General features: G+C 43.1%; 1 protein-coding gene across 2 annotated transcripts in view; it reads left to right on the plus strand.

Moving 5' to 3' along the window:
- The window catches only part of TLN2 (talin 2), a 159,212-nt gene that overhangs the window by 103,884 nt on the left and 38,759 nt on the right, over positions 1-16,569 (plus strand). For both annotated transcript variants that reach the window (XM_027704353.1, XM_027704354.1), the window contains 12 exons: positions 1,385-1,478; positions 4,200-4,289; positions 5,427-5,549; positions 6,627-6,770; positions 6,935-7,096; positions 8,172-8,312; positions 9,436-9,617; positions 11,322-11,454; positions 12,881-12,982; positions 14,533-14,703; positions 15,335-15,481; positions 16,335-16,436. In XM_027704353.1, coding sequence (XP_027560154.1) covers positions 1,385-1,478; positions 4,200-4,289; positions 5,427-5,549; positions 6,627-6,770; positions 6,935-7,096; positions 8,172-8,312; positions 9,436-9,617; positions 11,322-11,454; positions 12,881-12,982; positions 14,533-14,703; positions 15,335-15,481; positions 16,335-16,436 — 1,591 coding nt within the window. The remainder of the gene's footprint in view (positions 1-1,384; positions 1,479-4,199; positions 4,290-5,426; positions 5,550-6,626; positions 6,771-6,934; positions 7,097-8,171; positions 8,313-9,435; positions 9,618-11,321; positions 11,455-12,880; positions 12,983-14,532; positions 14,704-15,334; positions 15,482-16,334; positions 16,437-16,569) is intronic.

A 16,569-nucleotide genomic window follows, 5' to 3' on the forward strand; every position in this document is an offset into this window, starting at 1 on the left:
CTGGGGCAGCTTGTGACAAGCTTGCCAGGGCTCTTTTTTCTTTCCCTGCTATGATATGGTCAGAGTAAAATATTTTTACTTTCTCTTTTCTCATGAAAAATGAAAAAAGAGGCTCAGCTTCTTTATTATAAGATGGCCTCTCATTTTTCTCTTATCATCTGTGGTACTGTGATTAATCTTCTTGGGGTTTTGGGGGGTTTGTTTGTTTTTTTCTCCCCCCTTTGCTCCAGCTGTAACAGACGCTCAAACTTTTTCTGTAGCTTTGTCTTCCTTGTGAAGGAGTTTTTCTTGGCTTCCCCTGACAGTCTCACTGTCCTGGAATTTAACATAAATATAATATATGTAATAAGCACATCCTGTTTCCTTCTGTAACCATCCACCTGGGTAATCATGTTATCGATATGTTATCAAGTGCCTGTTTTCTGAAAGGGAAAATAATGTAAATGCCATTCAGTTTTCAAGGCCAGAGGAAAACATATTCTCCATGCACTCCAATTTCACTCATTTTCCCTTCTTCTAGAAGCTGCTTTCCTGGGTTGTTGGTTGTGAGTCCAAAATGAATGGAGTTATAATGAATTTTGCTTATTATCAGAGCATTCATCAGGAAGACCAATAGTGACTGTTTTGTGTGTCAATCTGTGTTCAAGAGGTGTGAACTCCCATAGAAACATAATTCTTTTGCACACCTTGTTCTCTGTGAATATAAACCTAAGGGAGAATGTCAATTATTAGTTAAAGAGGAAAAAAAACCTACTTGGTAACAGAGCATAGAAATATATAGCAGGATTATGTGTGTGTAATACAGTGTGCCAGACAAGACACTTGAGACAAAACCCAGACTATCTACAAAATGAAACAATACAAAAAGCATCTGTAGCTTCCTGTTTCTGTAGAAAAATGCTGTCAAATTCGGTGTAGTTTCTGAATTAGAACTGAAATGAAAAATAGCTCATTCTTGAAGCTCTGTGTAGCTGCACAACAGGCTAAAAACATGCAGCAGATCTATGTGGAGACCTGAGAAAAACCACAACACTGTATTGCAGCCTTTGGGATCTTCAGGAAGGAGAAGTTATGTACTAGGAAAATCCTACTTTTGATGAAGTAGTTCTTTTAAGCTGTTAGTTACCAGCTAATTTAATGGTCTGGTAAAAAGGTGTGGTGAGAGAAAAATAATGTTTTTGTTCCTGTGAAGCTTGTTAGAGAAGAGGTCTCTAGGTGAGCTCTATAAACATACAGTTAAGCCCCAAACACTGAAAAGAAAAAAGATAGTAAAAGACCCCAGTTTTATATCTTTATGCAGTGTGCAGTTAATGAAACAAAAGTTTTACTAAGAAGAAGAGTTTAACTTTAAAATACACCTTTTTTTTCCTTCTACTCTCTCCAGAGCTGTGACTGAGAGTATAAACCAGCTCATCACACTGTGCACCCAGCAGGCTCCTGGGCAGAAGGAATGTGACAATGCACTCAGAGAACTGGAGGTATTACTATATTTCAAAAGTTCTTGTGAATAAAAGAGGACCCCAAGGATTTGTTTCCTTTGTGTTCTTTGTCTGATCCACTGCTGTCACTGTCTTTTCCCTTGCTGTCTGTGGCAGGGGTTTAATTGCATACGAGGTAAGAGCAGAACCTGTGTGAGCATCTGGTAGTTTTGGCCAGAATGGAATTTGCTGCTCTGTCCCCATCTCCTCTTTCCTGCCCTCCAAAGGCACAGTTTAGTCCTTGTTATTCACACCTGCTGTGACTTAAGGAAGGATCATGACGAGATGGACATTTCCAGCACCAGCAGAGGACTGGAAGGAGCTGCAGTGTCTCGATTTTTCCACTTACAGGATGTTGGTACTGACATCCCACTTGAGGATGATGTTTTCTTACCATCTTTTACCTTGACATTTCTTAGTGTAGATTTTTGATGCCTCATTTCTGCCTTGTCACAGCCAAACTGATGCCACGTGTGTGTCAATACAGGCTCTTGCAAGGGATGTTCTTGTTCATGAGTGAAAGGTTTCACTGGCTAAACAGTGGGTCAGCTGAAAGACCTAATTCCAAGGTTTTGCACTGATCCCAGACACAGCTGTTTACAGCAGTAGAAAATAACATCTTTTTATTTAAATTAAATGTTTGATGTGTGCTGTCAGGGTCAGAACATCAAGGGATGACTGGCCTGTGTAGAGAGCATAAAACACCATTAAGCCTTTTACTTCTAGCCCTTAGTGTCAAAAGGATGCAAAGGTCATTGCAATGCATTCCAGGATATTGTGAATTCTCTTAATATCTGAGTCCATGGTTATCATCCCAAAGTGTTGGTAGAGTTCCCCTAGGAGCTGCTTTGTACTTCTGAATTCTCAGCTTCTTATGCTTGGAAGCATTCTCTTCTTGGTCAGAGGGAGAATCCAAAATATAGAAATAGAAAACAGGAAATTGGGCCATAATGTAAAGGAGCAAGCAGAGGGGATGAAGTTTCTCAGGACTTCCTGAAAGACTAATGGGGAGAGATCTGCAGAACAGCAGGGATGTGACAGGTGAGCATTTCCAGCTAATGAGCCACAGAAAGCTGAGAGCTTAGAGGAGAAATGTAGGGCAGAACAGCCTCAGAAAGCCCTTGCAGAGGGTTCTGTGCCAATAGCACAGAATTGCATGTGCTGGCATGGATTGGGAGCAGAGCCTGCAAAGGGCAGAAGGAAGATCTGTAGCATCTTGAACTTCAGGAAACAGTAGCCAGAGAGGGACAGTTAGTGAAAAATCCTGTGTGTATGGAATTAGATTAATTTCTGGAAAAGGGGAAACCCAGGCAAAATCACACAGTACTGAAATCTGACTGGAGACTCACATCAAAGTGACCTGAGGAACCTATCAAATTTTAGGAGAAGTCTTAACTTTCAATTTCTCTTTGCAATGATTAGACTCTTACCTCTTCCCTTCATTTCCCCACTTCATTGCCTACTATTCCTCGTCTTCCCAAGGCTTCTTAAGTACTGCAAATCATTGTTTCTGTAGAAAGAGTGTGTCTCAGCTTGGATTTGATACTGTTGGAAAGCTCTGGAGGCTCTGGAAAACTGTGTTTAAAGAGGACCTTACTGTCTGACCTCCAGTGAGGTGGCTAAACTTGCCCCAAATTTCAGCTGAAAAGAGTAACACAAATGTGTGTCAGTGGGAAGTTTGTGCTGGCTTTTATTTTGCTGCTCTGTTTCCTTGTGTTCTCAGGGCCTCTGTCTCAGAGACCTTGCTTGCTTTTCAAATTGTTATTTAATAGACCACAACAGTGAAGAGTTGCTGCAATGTCTGTGAGACAGGAGAGGCCCCTGGAAATGGTTTTCTGGATATGACTTCTTCACATCACATTTTTCTCTATTTTAATTGCTGTAAGACTTCTATAAAGCAATACCTGAGCTGTTAAAAACACTGCAGGTGTATCTTAATGTGTTACAAGAAAAGCCCAAGTGTTTAAAATCATGCCTTGATTTCCTTTAGGTGGAAAACAAATGTCGAAAACAGCTGTCAGGATCTTTCTATACTCAACTGATTTACTTTTACTGGCAAGATTAAAAGTCTTTTCTGCCTGATATTTGGCAGAAAAACAGTGTTCCTCCAAACTTGAAAAAAGGCCTACTGCAGGTATTTTTAGGAATAAAAGAATTAGTCTTCTGCATTTTTTCAGCTTTTTACAAGCTCTGTTACCTAATAGCTTTCATTCAGTGAATATGTGACTGATGTCACATTGTTATTTCCAGGACTCAGAGTCACCTCACAAAAAGGAATTAAACTCAACTAGTCAATATAGTTTTCTGACAGAGGGAGGAGCCATTCTGGGGGATGTACACTTAGTTTGGTAGCCCTTTGTGTTTCTAGACAGTGCTCAACAAATGGTAGCTATTTTTCTTACCACTATTTTAATTCCATTTATGAAGTTTAAAATAGCACTGAAAACATGCATTAGACTGGTGCCAGCTGACAGAAAACCAGATTGCCTTGTGTCAGCTGAGCATCTCTGGCTGACCATAAGTCACTCATCACAAACCACAGCAGCCTGTAGGACCAGCAGATCCATGGTGCACAAATGTGCAGTGACACTGTGGAAGGGTAAGATTGTACAAATGTGTAAGATTACACTGCTATAAGCAGGACAGGTGTGATGGTCTGTGTTCTTCTCAGCTCAGTATTTCAGGCCCTGTCAATAATCAGAGGTTTTTTTGTTACTTCAGACAGTTAAGGGGATGCTGGACAACCCCAATGAGCCTGTGAGTGATCTCTCCTATTTTGATTGTATTGAGGGCGTCATGGAAAACTCAAAGGTAAGCTCTTTTTTCCCCACTTCTGTGCCGATTGTAAAGCCTGTTTGAATTTTCAGAAGTTTCCACATGCATATCAAATATGTTGGAGATGCAGTCAGTGCTTATAGCCTAAATGTGTGCTGCAGTCCTTGATAAACCTCAGCCTGAGATAGGTCTCTGACAGGTAATTTCAGGTTTTGGTCACTTAGGAGGCATGTCACCTCAGTAAGGCATTTTTAATTAAGTGACTGTTGTGCAGTGCTGTTAAAGTTTCTCCTCTCTCCCTTCCTCTCCTGTGCATTAGACAGCACATCATACTTTGGTGACATATTTTGACTGCAGCTATGTGAGAATGGCCCAAAGCATGAATGGGAGGCTTGGCAATGAAATACCTTTGTATCATTCTGTGCACAACAGCTTAGAGAAATATCTGAGCAGCCCTGGCACTCCAGCACATCCGAAAATCTGTGTGAAGTCTCTGAATTATTTTTAATTTTACCGTGCTTTACATCTTCCTTTGAAGCCTGCTTTTGGTGTCCTTTTAATTTGATGTGCTGGAATTGTCTCAGATCCTTCCTTCTCTGAAAGAAAAAAAGAAGTGCCTGACGGGTGTGCATGTCATCTTCTGTCTAATGCTCTGCAGTCAGACCTCCTTTGGAATTTTAAAACAAAGTGAACTGAATTCAGTGGGACACACTGTGGGAATTAATGTGTATTCTGACAGTCAGATGGTGCCAGCAGTCCAGGTGCAGTTTCATTTACACAGTTTCTGAATTTAGGGACAAAGATGATGCTGGATGTGTTGACAGCATCTGCAGGACTGGCTGCAGTCTGTGAAGTGCACCTGACTGCCAGGGGGGCTGGGATGACTGGGAGATGGCAGCAAAAATAATGAGGCTTAATTCTGTGTCCTCCTAGTCATTTGAGCTGTAATAGTGCTCATGTCTGCATGTCTGATCCCTTACACCACACAGAGGAATGTGCTCAGTTCAGGGAAGTCATTAGCTAGCTCAAAATTCAGGAAGCCAAGTCCAAGAGGTTTGTGGACCAGAATTGGCTCACTTGCTGTTGAGTAGTAGGGATGCATGTCTGGAAGATAACTTTGTTTTTTAATTTCTGAAGTCCTTGGAGAATCATCTTTGTTTCTTCATTTCCAAGGTCCTTGGAGAATCAATGGCAGGCATTTCCCAGAATGCAAAAACTGGGGATCTTTTAGTCTTCGGAGAATGTGTTGGAGTTGCATCCAAGGCTCTTTGTGGCCTCACAGAGGCAGCAGCTCAGGTAAGCTACTGAGGTGTGTAAAGCAAGTATGTTTTCATTTTTTAGCGAGCTCGTGTTTTGGGTTTGTAAATCTGAGATTCACTTCCTTGTGGTCAATAAATGATGACCTTGTACTGCCTGGTGTGCTTGTGTGGATCCACAGACACTGTGCACACACTGCTGCACTCTGCAGAAGGAGCAGGTGCAATAACATGCATATTCTATAAGGAAGGGAAATAACATCAAGAAGGAAACTGCTGTGGATAAAGCCAAGCTGCAGCATATGGAATTGATGTTTGCAGCTCAAGCTCAGAGCTGTTGCATCAGAGAGAAGTGCATAAAAAGCAGCTGCAGGTACAATTAATGAATCAAGTTTGTAAAACTTCTTAAGGAGCACTACTGATTTCAGACATTAGGACTAAGAGGGAACCTGTTTCAGCTGTTTAAATACTTCTGGAATAACCAAAATTCTTCAGCTGCTGCAACAAATTAGTGTCTGGTTGCTGTGATTTCACTGGTCTGATAACTGAACTGTAGAGAGCTGGTACAGCCTTCTCAGGGAAGGATTTGGCTGGGGGGATCATGCTCTGCAGCTGAAAACCTCTTCTTGATTTCCCCAAATATGGAATGTCTCAGTGTGGACTAATCTCCTCCACATCTGACCCTGCACTGCCTTACTGCCATATTGAGGTGACAGGTGATTGTATCTGTAAGGGATACAAGAAATCTGCAGGTATGGTCTGACAAAACCCCTCATCACCTCTAATTCTGGCTAATACAGGAAATCATTTCCCCATACTTGTGACCCTTAAGGCTCTCTCCATTGGCTGTGCCAGTGAAAAAGAATGTTTCCAGGGATACCAGCTGTCTAAACAGTGGGCAGTTTTGTTTTGCCTAAATGAATTTTTCAAGGGTAAGAGTAAGTTTTCTTGGTTTCAGTGGATTTATTGCTAAAAAGAAATGGTAATTGTACTTCACAGTATGATTCTGAATAACCTCTGACCACCGTGTGCTATGACACTTACCAAGCTTATCAAAGATCCAAGATGGATTTAGCACAATTTCTTAGGATTGTTTTCTTCTTTTCTCCATTTCTAGGCTGCTTACCTGGTTGGTATCTCGGATCCAAACAGTCAGGCTGGTCAGCAGGGTCTTGTTGACCCAATCCAATTTGCCAGAGCCAATCAAGCAATCCAGATGGCTTGCCAGAATTTGGTAGATCCAGCAAGCAGCCCATCACAGGTGATTCCAGAGGATGGGAGCGAGACCATCACTGTTAGGACACCTGACTTTGCTTTATTTGTCCAAGCAAAGGAGTTTTGGTTTGAAACCGCTGCAGAGCTGGAGTGTGGCAGCTGTGACACCCCTCTGACGTTCTGCCTGTTCTGTGCCATCTGTTTTTGCAGGTGTTATCAGCTGCCACCATCGTGGCCAAGCACACCTCTGCCCTGTGCAATGCCTGCCGCATTGCCTCCTCCAAAACTGCCAACCCTGTGGCCAAGAGACACTTCGTGCAGTCTGCCAAGGAGGTTGCCAACAGCACTGCCAACCTGGTCAAAACCATCAAGGTACAAATCCTGCTTAATTGTGCTTCCTTCTTCCTTTGTGGTCTTAGGTTTTGGGATTTTTTTTTAATTCCTGTTGAGGCAGAATGAGAACAGAGAGAAATATCTTCTCGTTTTCTTGGATATGTGTGGTTTAAAAAATCACTAATTACAGTTTTGAAGACCTGAACTGGAGAACACGTTCAGTGCTAAACTGCTAAAGTCCAGATGGAAAAATTGGGCAATATTAATATTAGGAGAGGCAGCTGGCCTATCCAGTGTGAAACGCCTCAGCATTGATGTGTTTAATAAGCTTGCACCATAAGAATAGTCTACAAACAACTGAATGTGAAGGATTTTAATGGTGTTAAGTTGCTTAATATCTGGAGATTAGCATAAATATAAGAGAAAAAAAAGGAAATAATTAATACTGAGAACCAAACAGAAGCCATTTATGTTGCTAATAGTCTCCTGTTAATAGTAATCTTTTATTTTCCAGGTACCTGCCAGCAATTTGGCAGGAGGTAGTTTTTCTTCATGGAAGCAGAAATAACACTTGTGAGGCCATAGAGGACTTGAGATTCTAAACCCTTCTGGAAGCCATTAGCAGATCTAATCTGATTTCATTAGCCGAAATGTTTGCTATGAGATTGTGAAAGAGATTGGGTGACTTGTGTGGAAATGAGAGCAATAAATTACTGGTTTGCTTAAAGAAAAAAACACTGAAAAATTTAAAAATAGGTCTGTAGGAAACAACCACCTTCACAAGCCACAAAAGGTAGAAATTTAGCCCTTCCCTCCTTTGGAGCATGAGGTGCTGAGACACCACTTGAGAGAGTCGTGGGAGTGCAATGATAGAAAGACCTTTATTCAGTCTCATGAAGCAAAGCAGCACTTTCAAGTTTAGGGTCGATAACCAGCTAAGAAAAGAAACACACACCAAAAAGATCACTTTCTTTGCATCAGCCCTCTTTGTGGAGGAGCTTTCAAATATCATAAACACACACAGCAGTTTAAAACTAGGAAGAATTAGACCAACTTCCTTCAGTTTTGCTGAGAAGCCCTTTCAGACAGAGCTCAGTCGTGGTTTCCTTTGCAGGCACTGGATGGAGATTTCTCTGAAGAGAACCGTAACAAGTGCAGAATTGCCACTGCCCCTTTGATAGAGGCTGTGGAAAACCTGACAGCATTTGCCTCCAATCCAGAATTTGTCAGCATACCAGCACAGATCAGCACTGAGGTAAGACAGGATGCTGCACTTTCATGCTTCAAAAGCTGAAAATGTTCAATTAATCCCGTGCTGGGACAGAGTGTAAAGACTGACCTCAAAATGTTGCCTTGTGCTCCTGGGTGCTCACAGGGCATTCTGCTGTCTTTCTTTAATGTCTGACCTTGAATTTTCCACCAATAGGATGAGCAAGTCTCCTGTTAGCAAAGCAATACAGCACAGGTGACTTGCATGCCTTGGTAGCTGGATTCTTCCACGTGATAAAGTAATAAATTGAAGTAATAAATTATCCTTTTTCCCTCAATAGCAGCTTTAACAAATGAAACCTAATTGGTTCTGAAAAGGATTGAAGGGACATCACTGGGTTTTTTTCCTCTTTCACCCACGAGTTCTCCATCCTCAAACCCTGTAACTACAGCATAGTAGAATTTGAAGAGGCTAATAAAGGATTTGCTGGTTTTGAGGGTTTTTTCCTGGGAGGAAAAGAGATAAAAAATAAATCCTTCAAGCTTCATGAAAGCTAAAGGTCCTGTATTGTTACTGACTCCAAGTACTGCTCCCTGCTTTTGTCAGGCTCTGTTCCCAATGGCAATATCAGATGATGCAGTAACTGTTGCAGTCTTAAAGCTTTGGGGCTATAATTGAAATGTAGGTGTGTCCTCCAGATCTGTGGGACCTGAGTTTACCACGAGTACCAGCAATAAAATGGGTACAGAGATGATGACCCAGTTAGAGTCATCAGCCATCACTCAGAGTTAGTAGTCCAACCAACTAATTCCTGGGAAAAGAACACACCTGTTAAAGATTACAAGTTTTGTGACAAATAAAGTATATTTTCAATGATATTTCTGTAGTCTATGATTAGACAAGTGTAATTGTTTTCTCCTGTTTCTCAGCTGGAAGGTGCCTTTGTAAACCTCAGACGTGTTGCTTAAGCATGTTTTAGAGAAAGCTGTTGGACTGTGATTTTTTTTATTTCTATTTCTGAGTTGACTCTCTGTGAATAGTACAATAGAGGAAATTATAATGCCATTTTCATGCTGTTAATTAAACAGACTTCTGGGAGCAGGAAGTGTGGACAAACTCAAATAATCATTTAAATGTTCTCTCTCTTCATGTGCCTTTCTGACCACAGGGGTCACGAGCACAGGAGCCCATTCTGGTTTCTGCTAAGACAATGTTGGAGAGCTCCTCTTTATTGATCAAAACTGCCCGTTCTCTGGCCATCAATCCAAAAGACCCTCCTACATGGTCTGTGCTGGCCGGGCATTCCCACACGGTCTCAGACTCCATCAAGAGCCTCATCACCTCCATCAGGTATGACTTCTGGAGGAGCAACGTGGTGGCAATAACTGAGCAGCTCCTCATCAAGAAAAATACCATATGGCCATTAGCACCGTGTTATTTTTCCACAGATGGAAATGACTGTGATGCACAATATCTCCCCAGTTACACTGGGTGTTTAATCAGAATTGATGACTGCAGCACCCTGCAGCACAGGGCTGGTCTGGGTTTATGTTCTGTTCTCTTAAGGTAAATGTAACAGAGAATGCTGTACAAAATGGAAATTGTAGCTAATATTACCTCCATGCAGATCCTGTACCAACATGTAATACACGGGAAACAGCTTTTTCTTTTTTTAAGGTCAGACAGTGTATAAATTACCTTTGCTGTCTGTTCTTTGCTATAGTGTTCTCTGTGTAGTTGCAAGAACCCTGTAGCAAGAAGTGAATATTCTTTATTTTTGGACTGAACCTCTCCGTCCATTTCTCAAGGAAAATTTTAAAGCATAGATCTATATTTAACCTCTTTATATTGATTAACTCAAAATGGCGTGAAAACAGTGAACCAAGCAGTGTTCACAGTTTTATTGATCTTTGATAATGATTGTACTGAAATAGCAAACTGCATGTCAGGGCAAAGTACTCAGAAACTAATCTTTGGTCAAAAATACCTGGACTGAATGTGACACCTGAGGAATTGTTTTCTGAGAGAGTTGATCTCACTGTACCGAAATGCAAATGTTTTTTCCTGGTGTCTGCTGCAATTTTCATTGTAACCTTTATTATTGGGTCAGTCTGGCTTCCCTCAGGAGGTTGAATTTCAACTTTTCTTCTGAGGCAACCATTTTTGTCTGTGTAACCATTAAGAAAGGAGTGGGGTCTGTGTGTGTGTGTGTGTGAGAAAGTGTGCTGTGCACAGATACCAAAATGCTGTAGGTAGAACCAAGCTGACCTTGGTCCTCATTGCTCTCCTCCCACGTGTTTTATGTGCTGTCAGGTCACACAGCACCCCTGTGTGATCCAGGAAGGAGCTGCCTCCTGTTACGACCCGCCCCAGAAAAAGGGGACGGGGGTAACCCCAATAATTCCCTTGGGGTGGATTAGAGTGAAACAACACTGAATAATCGTGTCTGAAAACACATATAGGTAGGGTTCATTTTAACAATTTTGTTGTAACAGGTATGTTAGCATTTTGGCTGTTGTCATCTATATCATCTATCATAGGGATAACCCCTGGGGGGAAAATGCATAAGGGAGAGAAAGAAAAGACAGGAAAAGGGTAAGGGAGAGGAAGGGAAAGCAAAGCTGAGAGTGGACAGATGTCTATAGTCACCACCCACGGGGTCCAGAGATGGAACTTGGGAGTTGCAGCTTCCATGTCTGTCAGTTGAAGTGGTGGCCTTGATCCGTTGGGGGGGAAGGAGGGAAGCCCCCACACTCCAAGAAGTTCTGAGTTACTATATCCATGGTGAGTGTCCCAGGCCATGCCACGAGCCTCCAACAGCTCCTGGGTCTGTGCTGAGTTCCCATGAGGGCTCTGGCAAAAGGGTTTTTTTCCTGCCTTTCAAGATTGGCAGAGGGGGGGATGGGCTTTCATGGGCCATCAGAGGTATAATGCAAAAGTCCTGCAGAAGCTTGCAAAAGTCCCTTGGCAATCCTAGAATGCATAAATCATTAACCATTTCAGTCTCTGACACCTCCTTCCCCCCAGGCTCAGTTCCGTGTCTCTGTCTCGCAGGGACAAGGCCCCGGGGCAGCGGGAATGTGATTTCTCCATCGATGGGATCAACAGATGCATCAGGGACATCGAGCAGGCGTCCCTGGCCGCTGTCAGCCAGAGCCTGGCCACCAGGGATGACATCTCTGTGGAGGTGAGGGACAGAGCACAGGCACAGACACAGCAGTGCTGGGCAGCCTCCCTCACCCTGCTGCTTTTCTGGGCACTGGAAGATCTGGAGCTCAGCACTCGGCACAATCTACTGCCATTGAGGGGAGGAGTGTCCTTACTGGAACCTTTGTAGGCAAAATCACACACTGCCCCAAGTGTAGAGATTCTGGAAAGGTATCGGTATCACCAGGCAAAAGTAGAGGTGAAAGTAGTTATTTTTTACTGCCACCCACATGTTACTCTGATTTCCTGTGCTGACTTGACAGACTGAGGGTTCCTGTGGTGCTGTGCCATTTGGAAGCCAGGATGTTCCTGAAACTAATCTGTTACTAGAAGTCCAGTGATGTAACTGTTGATGTCCTCTTTCTTAATGCTTATTTTCTCCTCAAAAAAAGCAAAATTTGAAGTTGATATTGATTTGTTCACATAAAGAAAGCTTCCTTCTCTCCCCCAGCCCCCTTCTCTGCCCTCTTTCCCCCTTCCTCCCCCAGCAGCTCACGTTGAGATTCTCAGCTTGGTCTTTTCATACTGTTGCTTCTTGAAATTACATGTTTATTCCAGTGGTTTCTTGGGGCTGTAATGCTGGGCACTAGAAACACGTGAGACCAAATTTTAAGCTGAGCAAAAGAGGCTATTGCAGGAAATACGTTGGAATTTTGTTTTATTGGAATGATGAAGATATCTTGGACACCACGTGGAACTGAAATAAACGTTACCAAAAATGGCATTTATTTATAAAGCAGGACAGGAGTATTAGAAAGAGCAAAAGTAGTATTTATTTTCTCTTGCCTTTCGAGAGTGAGCTAAATCCTGGTGGCTGCCAAGACATCAAGTGCCTCTGAATTAAAAGCCAGTATTTATGTCTCGCCCAGGCCATTAATGTGCTTTTTGTTTGCTCCTGTCCCACAGACAGTGCTCAGGAGGTCAGTGCTCATCTCTGTCCCTCAGAGATGGCACATTTTTCCTCTGGCTTTCCTTGGTCAGTGGATTTCTCCTATGAGCCTCAAAGTCTACAGCAGAGCTTTGCTGGTTTTCTGGCTGGAACAGCAATGCTAGACCTTTGTCAGGGCAAGAAGAGTTTGGGAGACTGGGAGGATGTTGGTCACATTACAGTGAGAAAGGACACCTACCCCCAAATGTGCTGGAGTGGGAAGGAGCCACCTTCCCCACACTTGTCATGTAAACCTAAAGAGGGGCAGGTCTATCTGAAAGAGGGTAAAGGAGAAGAGGGTTGAAAGAGGGAAAAGAAGAAAGGAACAAGTCCATAAAGAAAGCTGGCAGTGGATTTCTGCATCCTGCCAGAGCAGGGCAGTGGAACGGTGTCGGCTGATTGAGGGTGGCTGTCACAGTGTGTGCAGCTGGAGAAGGGAGCAGCTGTGGTAGTCACTGACCCTTTCTCTCTCTGTTAGGCCCTCCAGGAGCAGCTGACATCAGTGGTGCAGGAGATTGGCCACCTCATTGACCCCATAGCCACCGCAGCCCGCGGGGAGGCGGCTCAGCTGGGCCACAAGGTACTGTCCTGTGACAGGGGCATTGGAAATCTCTGAGAGCTGCATGTTAGGGGATACCTTCATGTCATAGCAGCTTCTCTTCCTATGGGAGAGCAGAAGAAAGCATGCATAAGGAGGAAAGACCTGGAATTTTCAAACACTTGGAGCCGAGACCGAATAAACCTGTTTACATTTGGGGCCAGAGGGAAGATGTTTTCGCTGAGGTTTTTGATGAAGGGGCTTTGTGTAAATGTGCCCCTCTGCTGTGCGGAGTGTAAGTATGGTCAAACTCATGCTTATCAGATGTCTGTCCAAAATATCACAATATATTCCTGAGAGAAAAATAAATGACAAGTTTTCTGTGTCAGTGTATTTAATACTGGAAAGGAATCACTCTGTTAGCGTGAGAGCTCTTGCAGAGTTGTACCTGACTTAAACTTTGGAAAACCGTCAGATATTTCATAATGTCTCAACTACTGCCAGTTTTGATTCTTGGTTTGCACACCTTTGAGGTGTGCAACAAACTGGGATTGCTGAGATGTAGGTAGTTAGGGAGTCACATTCCTCTTCCTGCTTGTGAGGTGAATGTTGACCTGAGCCAGGTTTTCCTGCTGAATGCTGTTTACTTTGACACAGTGTGAAATGCCTTATGTTTGTGAAATGATTCCTATGATTCAGTTTTTTACTTTTTTTTCTCTAATTATCTGAGAAGCAAGATAGAAGTCTTTAAATTTTATGACTCTTGGCTGTCCACATAGTCTTTTAGATGGAGTAAACCTTTCAATATGTTTTCCAGCACATGAAGACATGAAGTACTGCCATTTTTCTTCCCTATGCCAGCCTTCCCCTTTCCTAGAAAGTTGCTTATAGCCCCCACAGGCATATACACTCTTGAATTTTTGAGGCTTTGGGTCTACCAGATGATGCCACAGTGGACTATTTGTGCATGTACGGTGGAATAATTTGTCCCAACACATTACAGGGTTTTTGTATCCAGCAAAAACTGTAGAAGGAAAGTCTCATGGATTTCTGTTGTGGCTTTGTAGAAGATGTGACAGATAGACTGTAAAAATATTCATTCACATGTAAAATGTGCTTATTTCCCTATAATATGTGTGCAGCCCAAAGCAGGTGTTTCCTTAGAATGAGTGTAATGGTCTGGGAGGTGAGGGAGTGGAGGTTGTGAATATGAGCAGTCCCAGAGGTAAACAGAGCAATCCAAGTCCAGTACAGTCCCATCTGTCATCCACAACAAAGATTGAGGGATTCCTCCCTTGCTTGGAGGTGGCACTTTTCAGGGATGCTCCTGAGTGTCACATGGCTCCAGTTTTATATGACCTGAAGGGACTGTGTGCTTCCAAGGGAGGAGACACGTGGCTTTACAAAGGAGCTGGAAGATGTGGGGAGGCAGAATCACTGGGCACAGATACAACCCCAGCACTGTACAGTGCAGACAGGGTGTGCTCCTTGAGCCAACACATGTCCCCATGGTAACCAGGGAATGGAGTTCCCCTCAGTTACACCTAAGAAATGTGGTTAATGTCTTTCTGTGGTTGTTCTGGCTTTCTTAGGTAACACAGCTGGCAAGTTACTTTGAACCCCTGGTTTTAGCTGCAGTTGGTGTGGCATCCAAGACACTAAATCATCAGCAGCAGATGACTGTGCTGGACCAGAGCAAGACACTAGCAGAATCTGCCTTACAGATGCTGTATGCTGCCAAAGAAGGGGGAGGAAACCCCAAGGTAAGGTGGTTGTGTGGAATTAAGGGCGAGAGAGAAAGGCAGGTGTGGCAGAAAAACCCACACCTTCCCACTGTACAGCCAAGGGATGTGTTTGCAGTGGAAATGCCACTGACGGCTCTCCCGGTGTCTCCTGTCGGAGACTGGGAACATTTCTCCAAGCCAGGGTTCCATTCTGCCTCACACATCCTCTCAGGGGACACTGAGTCAGGGTATGGCAGCAGCTCTGTAGGCTCTAATACAGAAAGCAGATGGTTAAAAACCAGGGCCTACCTGGTCCATGTCCTGATGGGATGGGACCCTCCCCAACCACACCAGAGATGGAAGGAGCAGCAGCACATGACAGTTAATAACTCAGGTGTGATTGGCTCTTATAAAGAACCACAGTCCTTAAAGGATATTTGAAAAGACTGCAGGGCCTTATGTAAGAGGCTTAAAGTGTTGTGTGCCATGGCTTCTTGCAGGAGTTAACAGACGTTGTTCTGGCTACTTTGCTGCAGTGTTTTACTTGTCATCTTCGCCCTGAAGTGTTGTTTTCGGTGCTGTTGCTTTCATTTCTTACATTTCTGATTCGCACATTGTTTGGCATAGAGAGCAGTTTCTGACTGTCTGTTTTGTCACTCTGTCCCTTCAGGCCTCTCACACTCATGATGCCATCACTGAGGCTGCCCAGCTGATGAAGGAGGCTGTGGATGACATCATGGTCACCCTAAATGAAGCTGCAAGTGAGGTTGGCATGGTTGGGGGTATGGTGGACTCGATTGCAGAGGCAATGAGCAAGGTGAGCATAGAAATTCTGACCCCTTTTTCACTTTGTGCTTGGCAGCTGATCCACTCTGCAGGGCTCTGGAGCAGCCAGTGCTGATTCCTTTTGGCAGTGGTCAGTCATGACACGCTGTCGCAGGAAACCTAAAGATGATTTGATTTTGCAGATTGTGAAATAAAACTGATGTGGGCCATGGGCTTGTGTTTACAACTTACACAGTACCTGTCAGTACAATTGCTACAAAATACTTCTGTTCAGCAATATGCTGCCACTTAACTGCCATCTGAGGTCAAGCAGCCTCTTATTTTTGCTTCCTTTTTTCCTCAGCTTTCATGTCAGTCTCTTAAATGAACAGCAGGCCGACCTTGAAGCAAGTTACTTTCACAGAAGATGATGTCAAAGCTTTAAATGCCTTGCTGTGCTTTGTAATGCATTCTACTGAAGATGTATAGCTGCAAAATGTACAAAAGTTCAATTCAAATAATTGACTTTTCCTATCCTGACTTAAGAAATTAAGACTTTAGCACATAAAGAAATCTTACGTTGTCTTCTGGCACAAACATTTTAGTTTGTAACTGTTGCACCTTCCCTTCTGTATTATCTGAGAAGTGCAGGTGGTTTGACTTTGGGGGAGAAGTGTACCTCATGCTCAAAAAACTCTGCACTGTACATTCTCCATGTCTTCCATGCTCATAACCTGGGCTAAAGTATTTGCTGTGCTTCTCTGTGCATCCTGGTGGACTGTTGTCACTTGTGTATCTTGAGAGAGAGGGGATTATAAAATTGGATGTATAATACAATTTTACTGTTGTGTAAAGCTGCCGGTTGTGATTTTTTTAATACTGTTGTTTTTCCCTCTTTCTTGCAGCTGGATGAAGGTACACCTCCAGAACCCAAGGGAACCTTTGTTGATTATCAGACAACTGTGGTGAAATATTCTAAAGCCATTGCTGTAACAGCACAGGAAATGGTAAGAAATTAGCTTACAACAGGGTGCAAACTCTGTGTGAATAAGGAATATGGAATTATTTGCAGTGTTGTGACACTCTTGATCATCAAATTTTCAATAAACTTCTCTCTTTAGGGGTAACGGAGCAAAAGAA

This window comes from Neopelma chrysocephalum, unplaced genomic scaffold, assembly GCF_003984885.1.
Source record: "Neopelma chrysocephalum unplaced genomic scaffold, ASM398488v2 Primary Assembly neopelma1_274, whole genome shotgun sequence".
In the NCBI taxonomy this organism is placed as follows: Eukaryota; Metazoa; Chordata; class Aves; order Passeriformes; family Pipridae; genus Neopelma; species Neopelma chrysocephalum.